Source organism: Phoca vitulina, unplaced genomic scaffold (assembly GCF_004348235.1).
Source record: "Phoca vitulina isolate PV1807 unplaced genomic scaffold, GSC_HSeal_1.0 scaffold33, whole genome shotgun sequence".
Taxonomy (NCBI): Eukaryota; Metazoa; Chordata; class Mammalia; order Carnivora; family Phocidae; genus Phoca; species Phoca vitulina.
This window is the reverse complement of record NW_022589736.1, coordinates 18,663,484-18,685,531: the sequence shown is the minus strand read 5'-3', so window position 1 is coordinate 18,685,531 and position 22,048 is coordinate 18,663,484. Positions and strand designations below refer to the sequence as shown.

The window sequence follows — 22,048 nt, the reverse complement described above, 5'->3', positions numbered from 1 at the left end:
ATATGTTGAACCATTAAAAAAACTTAATTTTTTAAAAAACTGAAATGATACATGCTATGTTGTTAGACCATGATAAAATTATACTACAAATGAGTAATATGAAGAAAACTGGAAAGTCTCCAAGTTCTAAATAACCACAGTTGGTCATAATACATTATCCTTTTTATATATCATTGGGCTTGATTACAGTATAATTAAGGATTTCTGTACCTTTGTACGTAACTAGTCTATGGTTTTCCATTCTTTATTTTTGTTATTGACCTATCGCAGGCCTCATAAAGTGAGTTTCAACAAAGAAAATTCTGAGCCCAGATGGCTTCACTAGTGAATGGTACCAAACAAGTACCATTATGCTAAATATACAAATTTTTTGTAGATGTCCTTTAACAGGTTGAGGAAATTACCTTTAGTTCTTAAATTAATGAAAGATTTTGTTACAAATGTATACTGAATTTTTTCAAAGGAACTTTCCACATTTATTGACATGATTCCATGGGGTTTTTTCTTTAGTCTGATGAGATGGTGAATTACACTGATTTATTTTCAAGTGGTGAACCAGGCTTGTCATGCCTGGGATAAATTCCACTTCACTTTTCTTTAAAGAACCAGCTCTACTTTTGAACTTTCTCTACTGTTTTTCTCTTTTCAATTTCATTAATCTCTGCTCTTATTTTCCTTTCTTTTCTTTTGCTTCCTTTAAGTTTGTTCTTCTTGTTTCTTAAGATAAAAACTTAGATCACCGACTTGAGAGATTTCTTCTTCTAATATAAGCATTTAATGATATAAATTTACCTCTATGGATTGCTGTAGCTACATCCTACAAGTGTTGATATATTTCATTTTCACTTTCATTTCACTGAAAATACTTTCCAACTGCTGTTGTGATTTCCTCTTTGACCCATAGGTTACTAGCCCAAAATGGAGATAAAACATAATCATAAAAAAGTAATTGAAAAGAAAGAAAACTGGAGGAAAAAAGGGAACAGAGATAAAACATAATTGAAAACTACTAGCAAAATGGAAGCTTTAAATCCAACCATATCAATAATTACATTAAATGTAATCTCAACACTCCAATTACTAGGCAGAGACTGTCAAATTGGATAAAAAAACAAGAAACAAGTATATACCAGCTATAAACTATCTATAAGAAAATCTATTTTCTATAGTTATAATAGATAGTTTATCTTATACATAGATAATCTAATAGATTAAAAGAAACAAGACAGAAAAAGACATATCAACATTAATCAAAAGAAAGTCAAGTGGCTTCAACAATTTCAAACAAGATAAAAAGGGACATTTCATAATAATGAAAGGGTTACTTCTCTAAGGAAAACATTAACAATTCTAAGTGCAGAAGAGAATTTCAAAATATATAAAAGAAACCTGGATAGAAATGAAAGGAAAAACTGACAAATCACCTAGAACTTCAACATACTCCCCTCTCAATAATTTGACAGTATAAGTAAAACAAACAAAAATTATGGATATGGAATAACTGAACACTACCACCTACCTGGACCTACTGAACATTCTACTCACACATGGCAGATAACACAATTTTCAAGTCTATAGAAAATTCACCAAGATAGATCACATTCTAGACTATAAAACAAATGGTAACAAACTTAAAACCATACAAAATATGTTCTTCGACCACAACAGAACTAAACTACAAATTAATAACAAAATGATTGCAGGAAAATTCCCAAATGTTTAGAGATTACACACAAATCTAAATAATTCTTACATCAAATGAAATCAAAGAAACATAATTTCACTGAACTAAATGAAAGCACACTATCAAGTATTCTGTATAAGAACGTTCATAGTGGCTCTCTTCATAATAGCTAAATGGAATGCTACAATATTTATCCTTTTGATAGTGTTTTATAATATTAAGTAATGCAAATATTCCTCAACAGATAAATGGATAAAAAAATTGTAATATATTCATACAATGGACTGTCCCTTGGAAATAAATAGAAGTAGTGATATACATAAAAACTTGGACTTAGCTCCAAAACATATTCTACACTAGATACAAGATTACATACTATACAAATTCATTTTATGAAATTTTAGGAAAGGAAAATTTAATCTATAATGACATAAAGCAGATCAGTAATTGCTTAGGACAGCAGGAACTTTAGGAAGTGATTAAATGCTCTCTATCGTGACTGAAGAAATGCTTATAGTATATACGTCAATCGCATCAAATCATCAAACTGTATACTTACAAGGAATGCATTTTATTGTGAATAAGTCATTTATTAGTAAAACATTATTTTTTAATACCAGGCCATGTATGTGGTAAACATGTATTTCACGGGGATGCTATATAATTAGCAGTAATAGTAATAGCAAGTAACTACAACCTATGGAACATCTATGTGTTCAGGATCTCAAAATTTTACATAAGGAACTCATTCAATTTTCAAAACATTCACAGTAAACTGGAGTCTTATAGTTGTTCAATTCCTTGCCCATGATACCTAAGCAGATAGTAAGTGGTACAAACAAGATTCCAACCCAGGTGTGGCTGAGTCTAAATACTCTGTTTTCTGACCACAGAACTGTCTTGCAATGAACTACGATGATGGAAGGTGGGAGCTATTCATAGAACTCAAAGGATGATGGCCTCAAAATATTAATTCATTAGATTGAAATGGCATTTGTTTTACTTAATATTATAAAACATTATCAGAAGGATAAATATTTTATGATTCCATTTATATGAGGTCCCTAAAACAGGCAAATTCATGGAATTTGGCCTTGACAAGTAAAACTCACCAGTGGCAAGGAAGAGGAGGAAATGAGAAGTTATTATTTAATGCACACAGAGTTTCTGTTTGGGATGATGAGCGAGTTTTGGAAATAGATAGTGAAAACATACACGAAAGAAAAACCCTTATCAAGGGATTTAACGACAATGGGCCCTGAAGAAACTGGCCAGTAAGAATAATTACCCTAAAAAATGTTGGGGCGCCTGGGTGGCTCAGTCGTTAAGCATCTGCCTTCGGCTCAGGTCATGATCCCAGGGTCCTGGGATCGAGCCCCACATCGGGATTCCTGCTCAGCGGGAAGCCTGCTTCTCCCTCTCTCACTCCCCCTGCTTGTGTTCCCTCTCTCGCTGTGTCCCTCTCTGTCAAATAAATAAATAAAATCTTTAAAAAAAAAATAAATAAATAATGTCTTTAAGAACTGGAATACAATTACTAAACACTGTGATAGGGGCGCCTGGGTGGCTCAGTCGTTAAATGTCTGCCTTCGGCTCAGGTCATGATCCCAGGGTCCTGGGATCAAGCCCCATGTCGGGATCCCTGCTCCGCGGGAAGCTTGCTTCTCCCTCTCCCACTCCCCCTGCTTGTGTTCCCTCTCTTGCTGTGTCTCTGTCAACTAAATAAAATCTTTAAAAATAAAAAAAAATTAAAAAACCCACTGTGATAAATTTTAAAAAGTCATTTTTAATAGGGAAAAATTAAAATAAAAAAGGATTTCTGTTTCTAAGAATGTTTCACTGACTGTTGGAAGCTTTCCTCTTAAAGAGCACGGAGAAAAGAGAAAAAAATTTTAATTATATTTATTGAATACCTATTGTAATATGTCAAACATTCATCTCTTATGATTCTGAAGCTCTTTTTCTATTGATTTTCTATGACCTTAATACTACCTGAGGGGCACCTGGATAGCTCAGTCAGTTAAGCATCTGACTCTTGATCTCAGCTCAGGTCTTGATCTCCACGTCATGAGTTCAAGCCCCACACTGGGCTCCACACTGGGTATGGAGCCTACTTAAAAGAAAAAAAGTATCTGACAGCAACATTATTAATCTGAAGAATTAATATACTGTAACACTATTATTTAAATTTTGCCTTTTTCTTTTTTTTTTTTAAGATTTTATTTATTTATTTGAGAGAGAGAGAGAGAGCACAAGCAGGCAGAGAGGCAGAGGCAGAGGCAGAGGGAGAAGCAGGCTTTCTGCTGAGCAGGGAGCCCGATGTGGGGCTCGATCCCAGGACCCTGAGATCATGACTCGAGCCGAAGGCAGACGCTTAACTGACTGAGCCACCCAGGTGCCCCTAAATTTTGCCTTTTTCATAGTAGGACTTGTTTTAGGAGCCAGAATCTGTGACCCCTTGCTAATTTCTGCAGTTGTGAAAATCATGCCGACATATAAAAACACAAAATTATAATTTAAAGCACCAGTAAAGGCAAAATATAAAAGGGATTATCTGAATGCTAAAATTAAAACCATTAAAAAATAATGATCCAAAGATGATTTAGCTCAGAAAATGAACTTATTAGAAAATAATCCTCTATACTTGCTTAAATTAAATTTCTGATATATTGTTTATAAACCACTTTCATTTTTTTAAAGAAAGCACTCTAAATTCTGATGACTTTTGAAAAGGGAAGTAGGAAAGGGCTTTGAAATTCAACCTTTACTTTTTATTTTATATATTTGTATATTGTTTGAATGTTTTACCACAGCCAATTTCAAAAACCAAGGCAAAAGTATCTGGCACCAAAACAATCTTGGCTATTGCACCATAAAAAGGATAATGTCATAAAAAGTCAATTAGAATGCTTATAAGTACTGAGGAATATAGTGAGTAAAACACAAAAGTGAAAGTGAAATAATATATACACATTTGATTATTAAATCTTACAATTTAATGAAAGATTATGGCTAAAATACTGTTTTTAAAAAGGCTTGAGTTATTTTTTAATATAAACCTATGGCTTTCAATATAAAAGTAAACAAAAATATTCATGTAAATAGAATATATTCATATATGTATATGCATATACTATGTGTACTAGCTTTGGTACTAGTGAGCTCACCTGGTACCCATACCTTGGCTTCTTTTTTTTTTTTATAAGTGAATTTAAAATAAGTATACTATGGCTATTATCCTCTCAATGAAAAAATGCAAGTGGACTATAGAGACTGTATAATTTATCAACTATACAAGTACCTTTCTGAGAGTGAAGGGATGCTAACTGGGCAAAGCTCAGGAACAGTAGGCATAAAGTGAGATTATCCAAGACAAACTACATGTATAGTCACATCTGAGACATGTAGTTCAGAAAAAAGGTGAGAAAAAAAGAGGCAGCACAGAATTTTCCATCTATCTAAAAGTAGAGCATTCCTGTAAAGACTTGTATAAGCCTAAACGGCCTAAAGGGAAGAAGCAATTACAATTTATAAGGAAAATGTTTTTAGCATTCCCAGACCCCAAATATAACCTCTCTTAGGCTTTTCTGATACCTTAGGACACATCCTGCTAATGGATGCACAAAGTCAGTCAAGATAGAGCAGATGCTCACAGACACAGCTCAAAGCTACGGTGGCGTGATGCAGAGATGCCGAGTGCAGTTCCCTGCGGGGAGCTGGGCGACGCTGCTCTTGCTGCCCCAGGTGTGGGCTACCTCTAAAACAGCTCAAAGAAAAACTGAAACCATTTTCGCTTCTGGCCTTTTTTTGTAAAAGTGAAGATCCCCTTCAAATTTCTTTTAGTTAGGGTAAACAGGTACCAGTGTAGGTCCTTCAGTAAGAGTGAAGTGGCGTAACACAAATCTTCCAGAAGCAGAGGATACCTGTACTTTCATGTGGCTGTGGCTTCTCAAGACTTTTTCTCAAATCACAGACCAACCAGAAAACAGACTTTTCAGGAATGTACACAGCTGCCTTGGCATATATCAGTTCTGAGGAACTAAAGCATCAAAGTCAATTTCATTATTCACAAGTATTATTCCAATCCACCTCAACAAACTACTGTGGGCTTCAGCAGAGCTTTAAGAGGGGCCTCTTTTCTATCGAATCCTCTCTACTCTGTCTCCCATCATACCACTCTCAGTCATTTGGTTTCCATGTGAAGTTACAACTACTAAAATTAAGCTACCTCATGCTCAAAAGTAAATGAAAATTAAGGCGTGAACCCTCCTTAATCTTCAGACACAATCATCACAGAGTCATGCTACTGTGCTTTCTTTTGCAATTCAGACTTTTCCAGGTTCCCACAGAAAACAGAGAATGCAGAACGTGAAGCTCTTAAGGCAATTCTGGAAAGGATATATTCTTTAAATGAATTTCATCAACAATCACTCCTTTGTTCGAACAATGATTTAATAAAACTTTTCATTCTTGCTCATTCATCTTATTGGAAAAGGACCCAGAAAGCAAGAACCCTCTACATAGAGGGCCATGTGTTTATATCAGTGCTAAAGGATACCGACCCTTATGATTAATCCAGTTTGGTTACCAAAACTGTCACACTGAATCACCATCTCCATGTAAATTACAATGGCACTGTGAAAAAAATATTCACCAAGTAGCAAGTAACTCTGCTGATAATGCTTTCATTAACTAATGTTATGCCGTCATTTTCATTTTGGCTTTTATGAATTTTCATAAGCTACGTTTTACCACATCATGTATATAAAACAAAACCATGAAAGGTCACGATGAAACTAAGTCTTTATAACTACCCAAACAGTTTTTACATGTTAGCTGTTCTTATTTACAAATATCTACAAATGGGTAGAACTCTCTCAACACAGAATAACAATTTTCTATGCAAAAAGTCATAAATAAATGTCAGATGAAAGTAGTAAAGGACCCTTACATCACATTTTGCCATTCAAGTTCTTAACAACTGTGTATCTCAAGTATCAAAAATGGAATTTACTATTTTGTTTACTAAAATTCACTGTTTTGTTCTCATGATATATTCATTGTTTTGTTATCTAGGTCAAAGTTCTCATTCAATATTTACAGAGCAGGCCTCTGTGGCAAATTATATATTCCAAAGATAACCACAATAATAACTCCCTTTTTTTTTCTAAAGATTTTATTTGACAGAGAGAGAGAGATCACAAGTAGACAGACAGGCAGGTAGAGGGAGAGGGAGAAGCAGGCTCCCCGCCGAGCACAGAGCCCAATGCGGAGCTCGATCTCAGGACGCCGGGATCATGACCCAAGCCAAAGGCAGACGCTTAACCAACTGAGCCACCCAGGCGCCCCTAACTCCCTTTCCACATGCTCTTCTATGAAGTGACCTTGCCACTTCCCATCAAGAGGTGAAGTTTAATAACCCTCCTCTTAAATGTGGGCTGACCCCAGTGACTTGCTTGACCCACAGAATGTAGTACAAGTGATATTCTGAGATGTATAGTTCATAAAAAGCTATATAGAATACACCTATATCTCTTAGAACATCTGCTCTTAGGATGCTCCCTCTAGGATCCCAGCCACCATTCTGTAAGAAACTCAAGCCACAGGTATAGGCCTTGGCAAATGTTTCAATTGATAGCTCCAGCTGAGATCCCAGTTGACTGCCAGACATCAACTGCCAGCCATATTGAGCACCCATCCCAATCAGGCCTTCAGATATTCCAGTCCCATTCATTAGGTGACTGCAAGTTCATGAGAGACTTAAAGCAAGAAGTGCTCAGCTGTTAACCCACAGAACAGTGAAGATAATAATAAATGCTCTTTTAAGCCACTAAGTCTTAGGGTGGTTTGTTATGTAGCAATAGATAACTGGAATCACCTCTAACAAAGTATGCTGACAGTTGTTAGCTTTAAATACTACTAACTTGTATTATTTAGAATTGTTTGGGTTTTCTTCTCATTTTTTTAAAATAAAATTTTAATAAAATTGCCTTAACTGTTTATCTCCCCATCTTGAGGGTTCCTGAAGATAGGATCCAGGGCTACATTGCTCATCCTTGGCTCCCTACTCCCTAGCCACGGCACATAATTATGTTCTTAAGTGATATTTGAGGAAACAAAGATAGGAATTATTTAGCTCCTACTGCTGCTCACCAGTGACTGAAGATAAAACATTTTCATTCTGAATGTTGCCTACAATAATGCCTTCAACATGGTTGATGCTCAATAAAAAGTCACTAAGCTAAATATGGAAAACACTACTTTTCACTGCTGTACAATACTTAGTATTTAGAATAACTGAATAACCCTCCTTACAAAGCTCTATTACTGACTCCTGTATGTCTTCCACTGAGTTAGTTTTCTATGAGAAAAATGTACCTGCTTTCATAAAATCTTGTCTTAGAATTGTAATAGGATCACAGTAAGGGAAAATGCAGATTAAGTAATGCTGGGAGGAGCATGGGATGTGAGGTAAGAGATTGATGGTAATAAACATAAATGAAGTATTTTGTAAAAATACATGCTAAAGATAAAATCTGCATGTGCATTAGAAGTCCACCAATGATTCTCATCACCCACCTCTGTAAAGGGTAGTCACTCTAAAAACCTTCTCAAAATTCCATTTTGGTATTTTAAAAATTTTTGTAAGACATATCTTCTCTTTTCTTTATCTTGAGATGGGAAAACAAAAAGATTGGGGTCAGGGATAGGGATAAGAACAGGGAAAGGGAAATTATTTTTCATCTTTCCCAGTTTTCCAACCCCAAAATAACTTTGTTGCTCTTAACTTACCATGTGAGAAATGAGCAGAGCACAAATCTCACCATTGTAAAATGTAAGGGAATAGTACCATTTCCTGGGGTGTGTTTCCAAAGTCAGGGCATAGGCAAAAATTGCAGTTAATTTCTCTTGATTAGGGAGTTACCTATGAGAAAACACACTCTGCCATCTCTCAAATATGCTCAACATAGGCAACTTTTCCTCAATTATTAGAGCAAAAATGTTACTTTCAGCACCCATTGAATAAAGTGGCTTTCATACAGGGTCATGTTATTTTAAAAAAAATGCATATACTGAGCAAGAATCACACTCGATGCAGTGAGATATTCATACTCTAAGAGAAATGAAAACTGTAATGGTGAGATGGCACATATGAGCTCACTAAATGGACAATAGGGACAAGTCTATAGGAAAAATACAATTTGAGGGGGCTACAAAGAACACAGTTAAATTCAGTTAAGATAAACATGCATATGATGCAGCTCAAATCTGTAGTCAGAAGATCATGGAAAAGCAAAGCTAATTTTGTATTCCTGCAACTCTCTTTTCAAAGAACAATGAAATTTCAAATCTCTTTAAATAGCCTCAAGTAAATCTCCAAAACTGTTACATTATTCATAGGTGTCTACCTACTTACGAGTATGTTGCTGTACAGTTATGACAGATAAATAGCTCAACGTTAGTCTCTAGTCACCAGCTAGTGGGACTCCCTGAAAAGGTCCTTCCATTAATACATATGGAAAAAGCCAAAAACATGTAATGATTCTGTTGGATAAAGGAGTCAAGATTTGTGACAACTTGTGCTTTATAAAATTTTGTTAAAAACCCTCATTTCAAATATGTCCCACTCCTCTACTTCTCATTTGAAAAGTATTTTTGTATCATAAAAATATTAAGTTAAACTGTGATAAGGTTTTATATCCTTAAGGAAATTACTACCACTAAAAAGACAGTAAATTTGAATTCTAACTACTGCATCTATTAATCAATCAATGATCTTAGATCAATTAACTTTTCAAAATGAGGATACCACCTTCTTCATTATCCCCTCATGGAATCTGACAAAAAAAATAATAGGACATTTTCTTCAAAATATTGCAAATATAAAAGAAAAACAGAAAAAAAATAGTTAATAATAAGGTAAAACACAGTTAATGAATGTGCTTGCATAGTTAACCTCTAATCACCTACGAAATAAGAATGAAAAAGGACAAAGACACTAGCAGTAGGTTTCTAAGTAGAAGCACTATTACGTATTCAGAACAGAAAAATTCTTTGTAGTGTAAGACTATCTGGAGTATCACATTCCTGGGCCCCACCTAACCAGTGTCAGTACTTATACGCCCATATTTTGACAACCAAAGCCATCCCTAATATATCAATATCACGCAGGCTGAGAACCACTACTAGACAAAAGCAGCACTATAATATAGCAGAAAAAGTAGAAAAGATTTGAAGCTTGACAGACAGACCTCATCTTGAAAGGGGATTCTAAAGCTTCCTAATCAGTATGTTATTCCAATACTTCCTTTAAGAATTGTGCCAGGGATACAGAAAACTTCAACATTAGTTCTAGTTTGTTCTTCTATCAAATTACTTTTACAACTTTAACTTTCAAATAATCTTAAAGTGATTTTTAAATTGTCATTTTACATGCTTTACTACAACTTACCATTCAGGGATTTATGTGGTGCGGTGGAAGGCTAAATGTGCACAGTCTTAGTACGGGGGTAGTACCTAGCAGGCACACACTGAAAGATACGGGAATTCAAATCTTTGCTGAAGTAATTTATTTTTAAATTAATAGATAATAAAAACCTTCCTTGAATACTGAGAAGAGTCTAGTGTCGAGGATGCCTTTCAAAAGCATAAAAGCATTACACGAACTGTAAGAGAACTCTAATATAAAATATGAAAGCAATCAGAACTGAAACAAATAACTGTATATTCAATGGCATATTCAAAATACAGATTTGATCTATAATACAGATTACATAAAACACAGCCTACACAAGGGCAGCAAGGGTGAAACAGCATAAATATCAAATTCTTGACTTTGAGCTTGTAGGTGTTTCTCATGAGATGACCAACGGAACATGAATATAGTATACAAATGATGTTATCTGGCTATTTAAAGAACAAGTTCATGATTCCAAAAGACTTCAGCAGGAAAGGAGGTAAACTAAACTTCTACATACTACATACTGAGGATTAATGGAAGGATAGATTAACAGTAACTACATACTTAAATTCAATATGGTGATATTTTGAGTTTCCTAGACCATATAACACTAAGGTGTATTTCTGTCAAGCAAAACACAATGTAATATAATGCATATGAGAGAGAAGAATCAATCAAAACTTCAATATCAGATCAGCATGTCCTGATTCATGATTTTAACTTTCAAATAATTCTTCATTATAGGCACTTAATGAAAAGTGAGAAAAAAAAACATAAGATTGGGAGTAAAAACCTGACTTCGAATTTGCCTCTGTTACTACTTTTGGAAAGTCACATTAAAATCTCAGGGTTTTAGTTTCCTTATCTGTGAAACGATCTCTATAGTCACGAGGATTCTATAGGTCTTAGCTGTAAAATATATGGTGTTTTAAAAACTGCAATAAAATACAAAAGTAAAATCACTGTCTAGGGCAAGTAAAGATGAAAAAATAAGACTGAATCAGAACCTTACCCTAATCAAGGACTTGGCTCCTGCTACTATACCCACTTTCTCCCAAATCATCATCTCAATTTCCCCCTTAAAACGGATCATTCTCTTCAGGATACACAGATGTTATAATACAGTCCACTGATGAAAAAAGAAAATTCTTATCAAACAACCAGTTTAAGAAAGACTTCACTTCAACAGTGGCAAAAAGGTCAAAATACTTCATAAGAAACTTTACCAAAAATATTCAAGACTTCTAAGAGGAAAACTTCACAACACTACTAAAAGATACAAAGATATGCGATGTTCTTGGATAGGAAGATTTAATATCATAAAGACAATTTATTAATTTAAAACTAAGCCAATTTAAAAAGAAATAGTTTTGTTTTTAGACTAGTCAAGCCAATCCCAAAGTTTATGTGGGGACAGTAGAAAGGGGAAGGAGTATTTAGAAAAACTCTGAAACCACGTGGAAGCAGCACATGTATACACACGTTCGAATAGGACAAAAGATAAAGTTCAAAAAATACACAGGGTAATACATACAGGAGTGTAATATATAAAGGCAGTATTTCAAATCAGAAAGGAAAAAGATGGATTATTCAGTAAATGGCACTGGTATTTTGGGTAGCCAAACAGAAAAAAATAAATTTTGAGCCATACCTCTTACTACATAAGAGGATATTCCAAATAGAGCAAAGATTTAAATGTAAAAAATGTAACCACAGGTACAGAGACTTTGGAAAACAGCTTGGCAATTTCTCACAAAGCTAACCACAGTCTTCAAAATGATCCAGCAACCATGATCCTAGGTATTTACCCAATTGAGTTGAGAGCCTATGTCCACATACACAAAACCTGTACGTGAATGTATTTCATAGCAGCTTTACTCGGTTACCAAAAACTGGAAGGAATCTAGATGTCCTTCAATAGGTGAATGGATAAACTACAGTACATCCACATAATGGAATATTATTCAGAAATAAAAAGAAATGGGTTATCAAGCCATGAAAGGACACAGATGAAGCTTAAATGCATTTTGCTAAGTAAAACAAGCCAGTCTGAAAAGGCTACATATATGATCTTAATTATACAACATTTTGATAAAGGCAACATTAAAGAAGCAATAAAAAAAAAAACTGGTTGTCAGAGATTAAAAGAGAGGGAGGAGAAGAATGAATAGGTGGAGCAAAGAACAGTTTTAAGATGGTGAAGCTATTCTGTGTGATACTCTAATGATAGATATATATCATTAAAGATTTGTCAAAATCCATAAAACTGTACAGCATGAGATGAGCTTTAATGGAAACAATGGATTTCAGTTAATAATAATAACAATGGTTCATCACTTATAACCCATGTACCACACAATGCAAGATATTAATAATAGGGGTAGCTGTATGTGAGGGGTAGGGTGTGTATATAGAATTCTTTGCACTGTCCACTCAATTTTTCTGCAAATCTAAAATGATTTAAAAACCAAAGTCTACTAATTATGAAACCAAAAAAATGAAACCATAAAGAAAAAATGAGTTAATTCCACTAAAACCTTGGAGAGGGAAAGTCCTGTACAATTCAAAATTCTACAAACCATAAGAAAAGACTGATAAATTTACCTGTATAAAAATTAAAGACTTCCAAATGGAAAAACAACAAAGTAAAAAGAATAACATAATATATACACACACACACACACAACTCAAATTATAGACAAGGTATGTCCCTAAAATATCAAAGACTACAAGAAATGAAAGGATATGAACAGTTCATAGAAAAGGAAACATAAAAATCTCTTAAATACAGAAAATGATGTTTAAGAGCCTTTGATTCAATGTAAGACTATTCCATGATGAGCCCTGAGTGATGTATGGAAGTGCTGAATTACTATATTGTAGACCTGAAATTAACATAACACTGTATGTTAACTAACTGCAATTAAAATAAAAACTTAAAAAAAAAAAAACAACAACAAAGACTGGGGCACCTGGGTGGCACAGTCAGTTAAGCATCCGACTCTTGGTTTTTGGCTTAGGTTGTGATCTCAGGGCTATGGGATCGAGCTCCGAGTCCAGCTCTGCACTCAGCAAGAGTCTGCTTAAGATTCTCTCTCCCTCTGCCCTTCCCCACCCATTGCATGTACTCTCTCTCTCTCAAATAAATAAACAAATAAATCTTTAAAAATCAAACAAACAAAATAAAAACAAAGACTATCCCACCTCAGGCCCCTTCACCTTTACGGACAGGAGTCAAAAGAGAGCCCCAACCACTCCTTCCTAGGCCTCCAAGGTTCCATCTGCAAAGGTCAGGAGGAAGTCTTAGGCACCCAACTTTCTCTACTATCCAATAATTGAGAATTTGAGAACACATGCCTGTTTATACCAGTCCCTATGAGAAGCTGCAAACTACCCATCATTAAATAGCTCTACATATGCAGTACTTTCCACCTTCTGAAACCTCTCCACTGTGTCCTCTAGAATTCACAGTCCACCATCAACAAAAGCCCCAATCCTCAGTCCTCTGGCTCTACAGAAATCTGGCTCTCCAGGGAAGATACTACTCCCACTATATAGGGAGGTACAAGACATGGGTCTTCTTTGCCCCCTTTACTACTTCCAAATCATTCTTCCTCCCTCTTTCCTAAAACAGTCCAATTCTCATCAGGCCAGACTATCTTCTTACTGCATTTATTTAAAGAACCTCAAGTGGAGAAGGAAGGGAAAAATTAAGGGGGGGAAATCAGAGGGGGAGACAAACCATGAAAGACTATGGACTCCGAGAAACAAACTGAGGGTTTTAGAGGGGAGGGGGGGTTGGGGGATGGGTTAGCCCAGTGACAGGTATTAAGGCACATACTGCATGGAGCACTGGGTGTTATACGCAAACAATGAATCATGGAACACTACATTAAACTAATGATGTACTGTATGGTGACTAACAAAAAAAAAAAAATTTTTTTTTGTTTTCAAGCGGGGCGCCTGGGTAGCTCAGTCGGTTAAGTGTCCAACTCTTGATTTTGGCTCAGGTCATGATCCCCAGGTTGTGGAATCAAGCACCATGTTGGGCTCTGTGCTAGGTATGGAGCCTACTTCAGATTATCTCTCTCCCTCTTCCTCTACCCCTCCCTCTCTCTCTAAAAAACAAAACAACAACAACAAAAAGAAACATCTCAATTACTCCTTCATCCCTCGGTGATTTTAACTCCTGGCTCACTGCCACTCTCTCCAACATTATTCCTGTCTTAATTCTCAGAGATGTTAATTCATCTACGTAAGTGATGTTCCTAACATCTTGACTTTTCAGCTTCTATCCCACTTTATTAACTGCCATGATCACATCCTAGACCATACCATTACCGATAAGTGAAAACCCTCTATAATCTCAATTTCAAGCATTCCAACTATCACTTCTATTTTTCTAACTCACTCACTCTCTTATATCCAACTCTGTGCTCATTTAGGGCAACTCACCTCTGTTCCAGCTACTCTGTATCTTTGAAGTTCCTAGCACCAAGCATTTTCTCTCTTGCAGGATTCATGTAAATGTTATCTCCTCTGCCCGGGACCTGCTTTCAGCTCTTAGATTCTTCTCAACTTTAAAATCGTAAATGTTATCCCTTCAAACTAGTCCTTCCCTGAAAAATCTAAGTAGGTCTTCCCCTTTTATTCTCCACTAAAGCACTCTGATCACTATCTTCTTAGCTTGTTATCTACCTGTTTATTTCTACTTTCTACTAACTGTCACCACCGCTGATCACAAAGGCTTTGTTGTTTTATTTAACACTGCATACACAAAGCATGATACCCAGGCAGTACTCATTGTTTTGTCAAATAAAAGAAAAAAATGACTGATGTAGAGAAAATGAAACTAAAAATAACTCCACAATGTAAACTAAAAGAGACATGGAAATCAAGACCACACTTTACAAAAAAAACTCTTTAATTTTACTCCTGTTGGGATTTCCCCTAATTTAAATTATACTTAATCCTAAATATGAATTAGATTCCATTTGTAAACTGGAAAAACCTTCAGTACCTAGAACTGCTGTGATAATTATATATATAATGTTTCTAAGGAACTTAAACAAGACCTGGCAAATAATAAGCCATCAATAAATGTTGGCTATTATTTTTAAAAGAGCACTTGATTTTGAAAATTAAGGCCTATAAGCTGAAGCTACAATTATAATAGAATATAATATATATAGGAAGAGATGTGTTTCTCTACCTGATTGAAGATGGCTGGGTCAGAGACTACTTTTTCCTTTAAAAAAAAAATCTGGAAATATTCTATCAAACTCCAGTTGAAAAACAGAAATAGTCACAGCCCAGGTCCAAGACAAGACAGACAAAATGAAAAGCATTTTTAGCAAACTCTTTTTTTTTTTGTTTGTTTTTTTTTTTAAAGATTTTATTTATTTGAGAGAGAATGAGAGAGAGCACATGAGAAGGGGGAGGGTCAGAGGGAGAAGCAGACTCCCTGCCGAGCAGGGATCCCGATGTGGGACTCGATCCAGGGACTCCAGGATCATGACCTGAGCCGAAGGCAGTCGCTTAACCAACTGAGCCACTCAGGTGTCCCAGCAAACTCTTTTCCAAAGGTTTATATTTGTATTTTTCACAAAATGTCAGTAATAATTGTCATTATCCTTCTAGTTCTACAGGAATAAATCAAAGATTTACCGCCTAAATAGATCCCTTAACCACATAAAGGAAAAAGTTACATCATGTTTTCCACATTCAGTCAACTATATCTCTGACCAAAGCTAAGCAAAGACAGTTCAGATATAAAATAATAGCACAAATTAATCTAGATGTCAATTAGAGAAAAATTTTAACTTGGTATTGTGGATAATCAACACCTACCCTCACATTTATTTTTCACATGCGAATATAAACAAATCAATTAAAACTAACAAACAAAAGCTATTCATTATGTGAAGACATGTTAAAGAAAAATGCTACCATCATTCTCAAAGTTCTCTTGATTCTAAACAAACAGACTTTTCAGTCCATCATATGACCTCATTGGCTAGGCATTTTTCAGTACTTACTCATACACTGGAATTGCACACTAAAAGTCATGTGAATAAAAAAAAATAAAATAAAATAAAATAAAAGTCATGTGAATATCCTAGGAAGTCAGAAGAAATTTTCAAAATGTTCTTTAAAGTTTCAAGTCCAGCATATTCAAACATTTCAGGCTTAAAAAAAACCCTCTAACCTACAGGAAGTAAACAGTAACCACATCTACTAGGTTTCCTGAGACTGATATAATTATTTGTAATTATTAATTAAATGATTTTAGTTAATAATTATTATTTAAGTGTGGTAATATTCTACATGCCACTAATCAAAAACTCATGTTAAACTACAAAATGATTTCTAAGTTTGTCAATTTAACAACCAATGCACGGCTAACAGACATCAAAAGAAATATATTCCTAAGGCTATCAGGATATATTAATGAATTAACTAATTACAAATGTGGAATCGTGTATATAATATGCTTATTATATATGAATGGAAAATATATTCGTATTTCTATAAAGAAACAACGGAAAGATACAAAAGGAACAAAAACAGTTATCTATAGAGGATGGGGGGAGAAAAACAGGGATAGGAGTTAGACTTGTCCACGTTCATCTTTTCAAGCTGTTTTCATTTTTGAGCCATGTAAATATAAATCTATTTTTAAATCAAAAAAGTACGTATTTTATATAAGCATAAGTATTTCTTGAAATCAACAAATATAAATACACTCACAAGTATGTATGTATGGTTTAAAGAACAGAACAATAAAACTTTTAAAAGACAAAGAATTAGGGGTGCCTGGGTGGCTCAGTAGTTAGGCGTCTGCTTTTGGCTCAGGTCATGATCCCGGGGTCCTGGGATCGAGCCCCACGTCAGGCTCCCGGCTCCACGGAAAGCCTGCTTCTCCCTCTCCCACTCCCTCTGCTTGTGTTCCCTCTCTCGCTGTCTCTCCCTCTGTCAACTAAATAAATAAAATATTAAAAAAAAAGAAAAGAATTAAAGGAACGTTTTTCAAAACACTGGAAGCCATGTTTATGGGTCACAGTTCTGAGTAAATAAAATTTCACAATAATGGCGCTTTTTCTTCCCTTCAAAACTTGAGAATATTTTCCAGACTACAACAACTCTAAAATAGATGATACTTAAAAAAAAAAAAAAAGAAGAAGAAGAAGAAAAGGCCAAAAGGATCTAGGGGCCAGGGGGAAAAAGACTTGATATATTTTATTTATGCACTAAATAATTCCACAATATACTGATGGTGACAAATCATTTTGATAAAAATACCAAAGCTTACAGAAAAAGAAAAGCTTTTCCTAAAGTTCCCTCCACAATCCCCAAATCCACCTTCTTAAATAGATCTGTACATTTTATAAAATTAGATTAAAACCAAACGGCAATGCTTTTTTAAAAAATCTAGACTGTTACCTAGTACACGAATAACTGTATGAAACACATTCCAATCCATAACTTCCCTCTACTTCAACCTACCCTATTTAAATCTGTTTTAGGAAAATACACATCACATGGGTATGGCTTCAGGAACACCTCTCTTACACCAATGACATTTCTCAGTCTTCTCTAAAGCACACCAGATACCTAGACTACCTTGCAGACAACCTACAGTAATGTTCAATATTCTTATGCTACCATCAGCAACCCATAACTAAACGTATGTATGTAGGTTCCTAGATAACATAAACCAAATCTCCACAAGTTCTCCATATATACTAACTACAAAATGATTCCAAAAATTAAAAACAAACGGTAAGTGGTTACCAGGTGCTGGTGGGGGGGAGTGGGTGGGGGTGAGTTGTTATCTAGTAAGCAGAGTTTTAGTTAGGGATGATGAAAAGTACTGGAAATGGATAGTGGTGATAATCCCACAACAATGTGAACGTACTGAATGTCACAAACATGCCACAAAATGTTTAAAGTCATAAATTTTGTTATATATATTTTACAATAAAAACTAAGCCAACAAAAGAAATATTATGAACACCACCATAAGTATCCCACAGTTTACTGCTCACCTGAAAAGCACCTTCATAATTTTCTACTACTAAGCTGATCTGAGAATATCTAACACAATTGTGTAACACTTATCCTTAAGCATGTAGGTACAACACCTAGGACCCACAATAGTTTTAGGGGCCCACAAAAATGTTTAATTTATTTTATTTTCTTTTTTTCCAAAGCAAAGTTTATTGAGCGATAGTAAAGTGATAGTACAAAGCTCCCAAAGAGGAAGGGGAACTGAGAGGGTTGCCCATTTTAACTTATTTTAAAAGAAAAAGAAAAGAGAGAAAAAATGAACTTTTGGGGCAAAGAAAATGTTTGGATGTATAATAATACAGTTGTCTTTGTAACAATGCAGTCGTAAAATAGTTTTATTAATTTTCATGGAGAAAGGGATCCATGAACGTAAAAGTGCCGAAGGCCCATGAAAGTGAACACAGCCCTAATGGTTTTCATTTCCTATTATGAAATTATCAAGGTACAACAAGAAAGTGAAAACACAACTGGATATGTATATAAAACATTATTCTTAAAGAGAAATCACAAACCAAATTATTATAAAAAGTATCTACAAAATGAATACCAAATTTATCTTTACCAATGTAAAGATGAAAAGAAAACTGACAGGGTGAAGAGAGGCAGGACTTGTAACTGGAATGCTAGATAAAAGTTTTATCTCCAAAATATACTAGGATGGAATTAGGTTGATACCTAATCCTTAACAGACAAATTGTCACAAAATTGAACTTCAATCAAAAAGAGGTTAAGTTGCACCCATTTAACCATGTGCCTGATACTACTATAAACACTTTATATATGTTAATTAATCTCACACTGACAATAAGCCCCCTGTGAAGAAGACACAATTTTTATTCCTACGTAGCAAATGAGGAAGATATGATACTTACCCAGTGTGACACAGCAAAGTGGTCAGAGCTAGGATGTGAACCCAGGCAGTCTCACCCCAAAGTCCATACTCTCAACCACTAAGCTATCTGCTTCTTTCCTCTGCACAACAAATATTAATGGACCTTTTCATTCTACAAATCTAAGTCTATCAGATAGACATAAACTACCATAACACAAAACAAAACACAAACAAAAATGATTTTGATAGAGTGCTTTGAGGATTCACAGGACCATAATATGATTTGCTGTAAAGGGGATAAAGAAAGCTTTGTGGAAAAAATGATATGTATATTGGGCCTGGAAAGATATGAGACACAGAAACAGAAAATGGGAGAATAAAATATTTCACACTAAAGGAATACAAGGACGAAAAGCATTAAACTAAGGTAGAAAAGCACTGGCAACTGAAAAGCTTGAGTTGAAAAAAATGGTACTTAGAGTAAATGGAAAATAAATGAGTCAGATGCCTAAAGGGAGGTCAGACAACTCACCACAGAAAGTAGGGGAGTAACATGGTCAGAGTTGTTATAGGGCAACTAGATATAAGAAGTGGACAGAAAAGAAATGGAAAGAAATGTCCGAAGGTTAATTTACTAGTCCAGGCATGGTAAGGAATGTCTCAAGTAAAGTGGGACCAACAGAAATAGAGAAAAAGGAATAGATATACATCACAGAGAAGCTACTCAAATTCCAATTAAATTAAGGAACTAACAGGGTCAGAAACAAAAAGACTCAGTACACTAAAATATAACGACAACAAAGGGGATGGGTGAGGCCACATCTGGAGGCCATATTTTGGGGAACCTGACAAGGGCCGCATGTAACAGGCCGAAAAGGGCTTGATTGAAGGGGTAGAAAGACCTTGAAGACAAACTGCCCTTGCCTGGTTTGGCCAGGTTCAAGAAGTTAACTGAGAAAACTTTATAATATCAACACTCTGTGAGATATTTTGGAGGCAAATTGACAGAATTTAGCAACAGTATTAATGTGGTGGTGACTGAGGTCTTAAGTGCAAATGAAATAATCTTGTCATTAACAGAGACAGGAAACAAAAGAGGGAAAGCAGGTTTAAAGCAAAAAGAGACATGACTTCGGGTTTCTACATGGTGAGATCAAAGCTTATACAGTATGATGTCCAGAAATAATGATGTGTCCACAAGACTAATGATACAGTGAGAAAAATCAGAGTTGAAAATACAGATGTCACCCATATAAAGATATGTAGAACCTGTAAGATTTAAAAAAAAAAAAAATGTACTAGAAAAGAAAAAAGTATTAGGGGAAAAAAAATAGACCAAAGAAAGTTTAAGGAACTGCCTATATTTAGGAGGGGAGGAAGGAGAGCCAAAGAAAGCATCATCAGAGGGTTAAGATTAGCACCACAAGAATCAAGTATAGGGGTGCCTGAATGACTTGGCTGGTGACGCATGCAACTCTTGATTATGAGTTTAAGCCCCATGTTGGATGTAGAAGTTGCTTAAAAATAAAATCTTAAAAAAAAAAAAAAAGAATCAAATATAAAACAGCAGTGTTCTCTAACATTTTTCACAGGAAAAGTACATTAATAAGACAATATTTTTGTGGCATAAAGGGGTAAATGAGGCTAATAACCAGATGTTATTAGCCTAGGAATTAAGGAAATTATTAATCTGTATACCAGTTAATCTACTTGCTGTATTGAAAGCTCTGTATTAACAAAAAGGCTTTATGCCAAAAAGTTTAAGATTATACTGTCCTAAACTCTCTTTCTATAGTCACTGTTTAGTTAGGTGGAATACTGCAGATACGACAATGAAGAAAAGAACTGAAAAATAACCATGAAACTTGAGAAATCAATTGAGAAATCACTAATGGTTTTAAAAGTCAGTGGAAAAAGCTAGACTTCAGGAAGCAACTATGGACAAGGTTTTAATTAAAATATCAACATTGTTACCAGTCATGTTATCCTAATTGGTTACAGAGAGTAACTTAAAGGGGATGATTCCTCAAATCTTGCTAGCAAAAATATTCCCTTTTTAAACTAAATTGTAATATGTTTTACCTTCTAACTCTCATTTTATTCATGTTAATAAAGAGAATAAATAAAGCTCCTCTGAAACTTTGTAACACTTACCCAGTTCGAGATTGACCGACTTTATCACAAATATCCAAAATGAGGCCCCAATCCTCAGCAGTATTCATCTCACTCGTTGCTTTCTCTGTGTATTATGAAAAGAAATTGCAGAAACATTATTTTTAAAAAGAACATTCAAATGACCACATTGTGATAAGAAATCAAAATAGCTGCCAGCGGCCTGTTTAATGAGAGAGTCAAGTACATCTTCAATGATGTAATGAGCACTGGGTGTTACATGCAACTGATGAATCATTAAATCCTATCCCTGAAACTAATAGTACACTATATGTTAACTAAATTGAATTTAAATAAAAAAATTTTTAAAAATAAAAAACAAAAAAATATTTTAAAAAGAAAAAAAAATAAGCCATTGATGGGACACCTGGGTGGCTCAGTTGGTTAAGCATCTGACTCTTGATTTCAGCTCAGGTCTTGATCTCAGGGTCCTAAGATTGAGCCCCATGTCTGACTCTGCACTCAGTGCAGAGTCTGCTTGTCCCTCTCCCTCTGCTCCTCCCCCTGCCCCCGCGTGCACTCTCTCTCAAATAAATAAATAAATCAAATCTTAAAAAAAAAAGAGAAGTAGGCCATTGATACTTATTTATTTAAAAAAAAAAAAAAAAAAAAACCCTACATACAGGTCTATTCCCTTCCCCATGAAGAAAGACTAAAATAAAGAAATACTTTCATTATCAAATAATTCTTAGGTTTACTTGCCAATGAAGAAACATGACAAGGCACAAATCTCTAACAGAAAGTTTCAGGCAATTAAACTAATTATATGATTTTGTTGATTTTCATGTCTGACATGGGGAAGAAGGAAAATGAACAAAAGAAACCAAGC

The 22,048-nt window shown here is 34.9% G+C and overlaps 1 protein-coding gene across 1 annotated transcript in view; it reads right to left on the bottom strand.

Moving 5' to 3' along the window:
* Positions 1 to 22,048, bottom strand: part of STAM (signal transducing adaptor molecule) — an 83,580-nt gene that overhangs the window by 41,870 nt on the left and 19,662 nt on the right. The window contains exon 2 of the mRNA XM_032425619.1: positions 21,202 to 21,286. Coding sequence (XP_032281510.1) covers positions 21,202 to 21,286 — 85 coding nt within the window. The remainder of the gene's footprint in view (positions 1 to 21,201; positions 21,287 to 22,048) is intronic.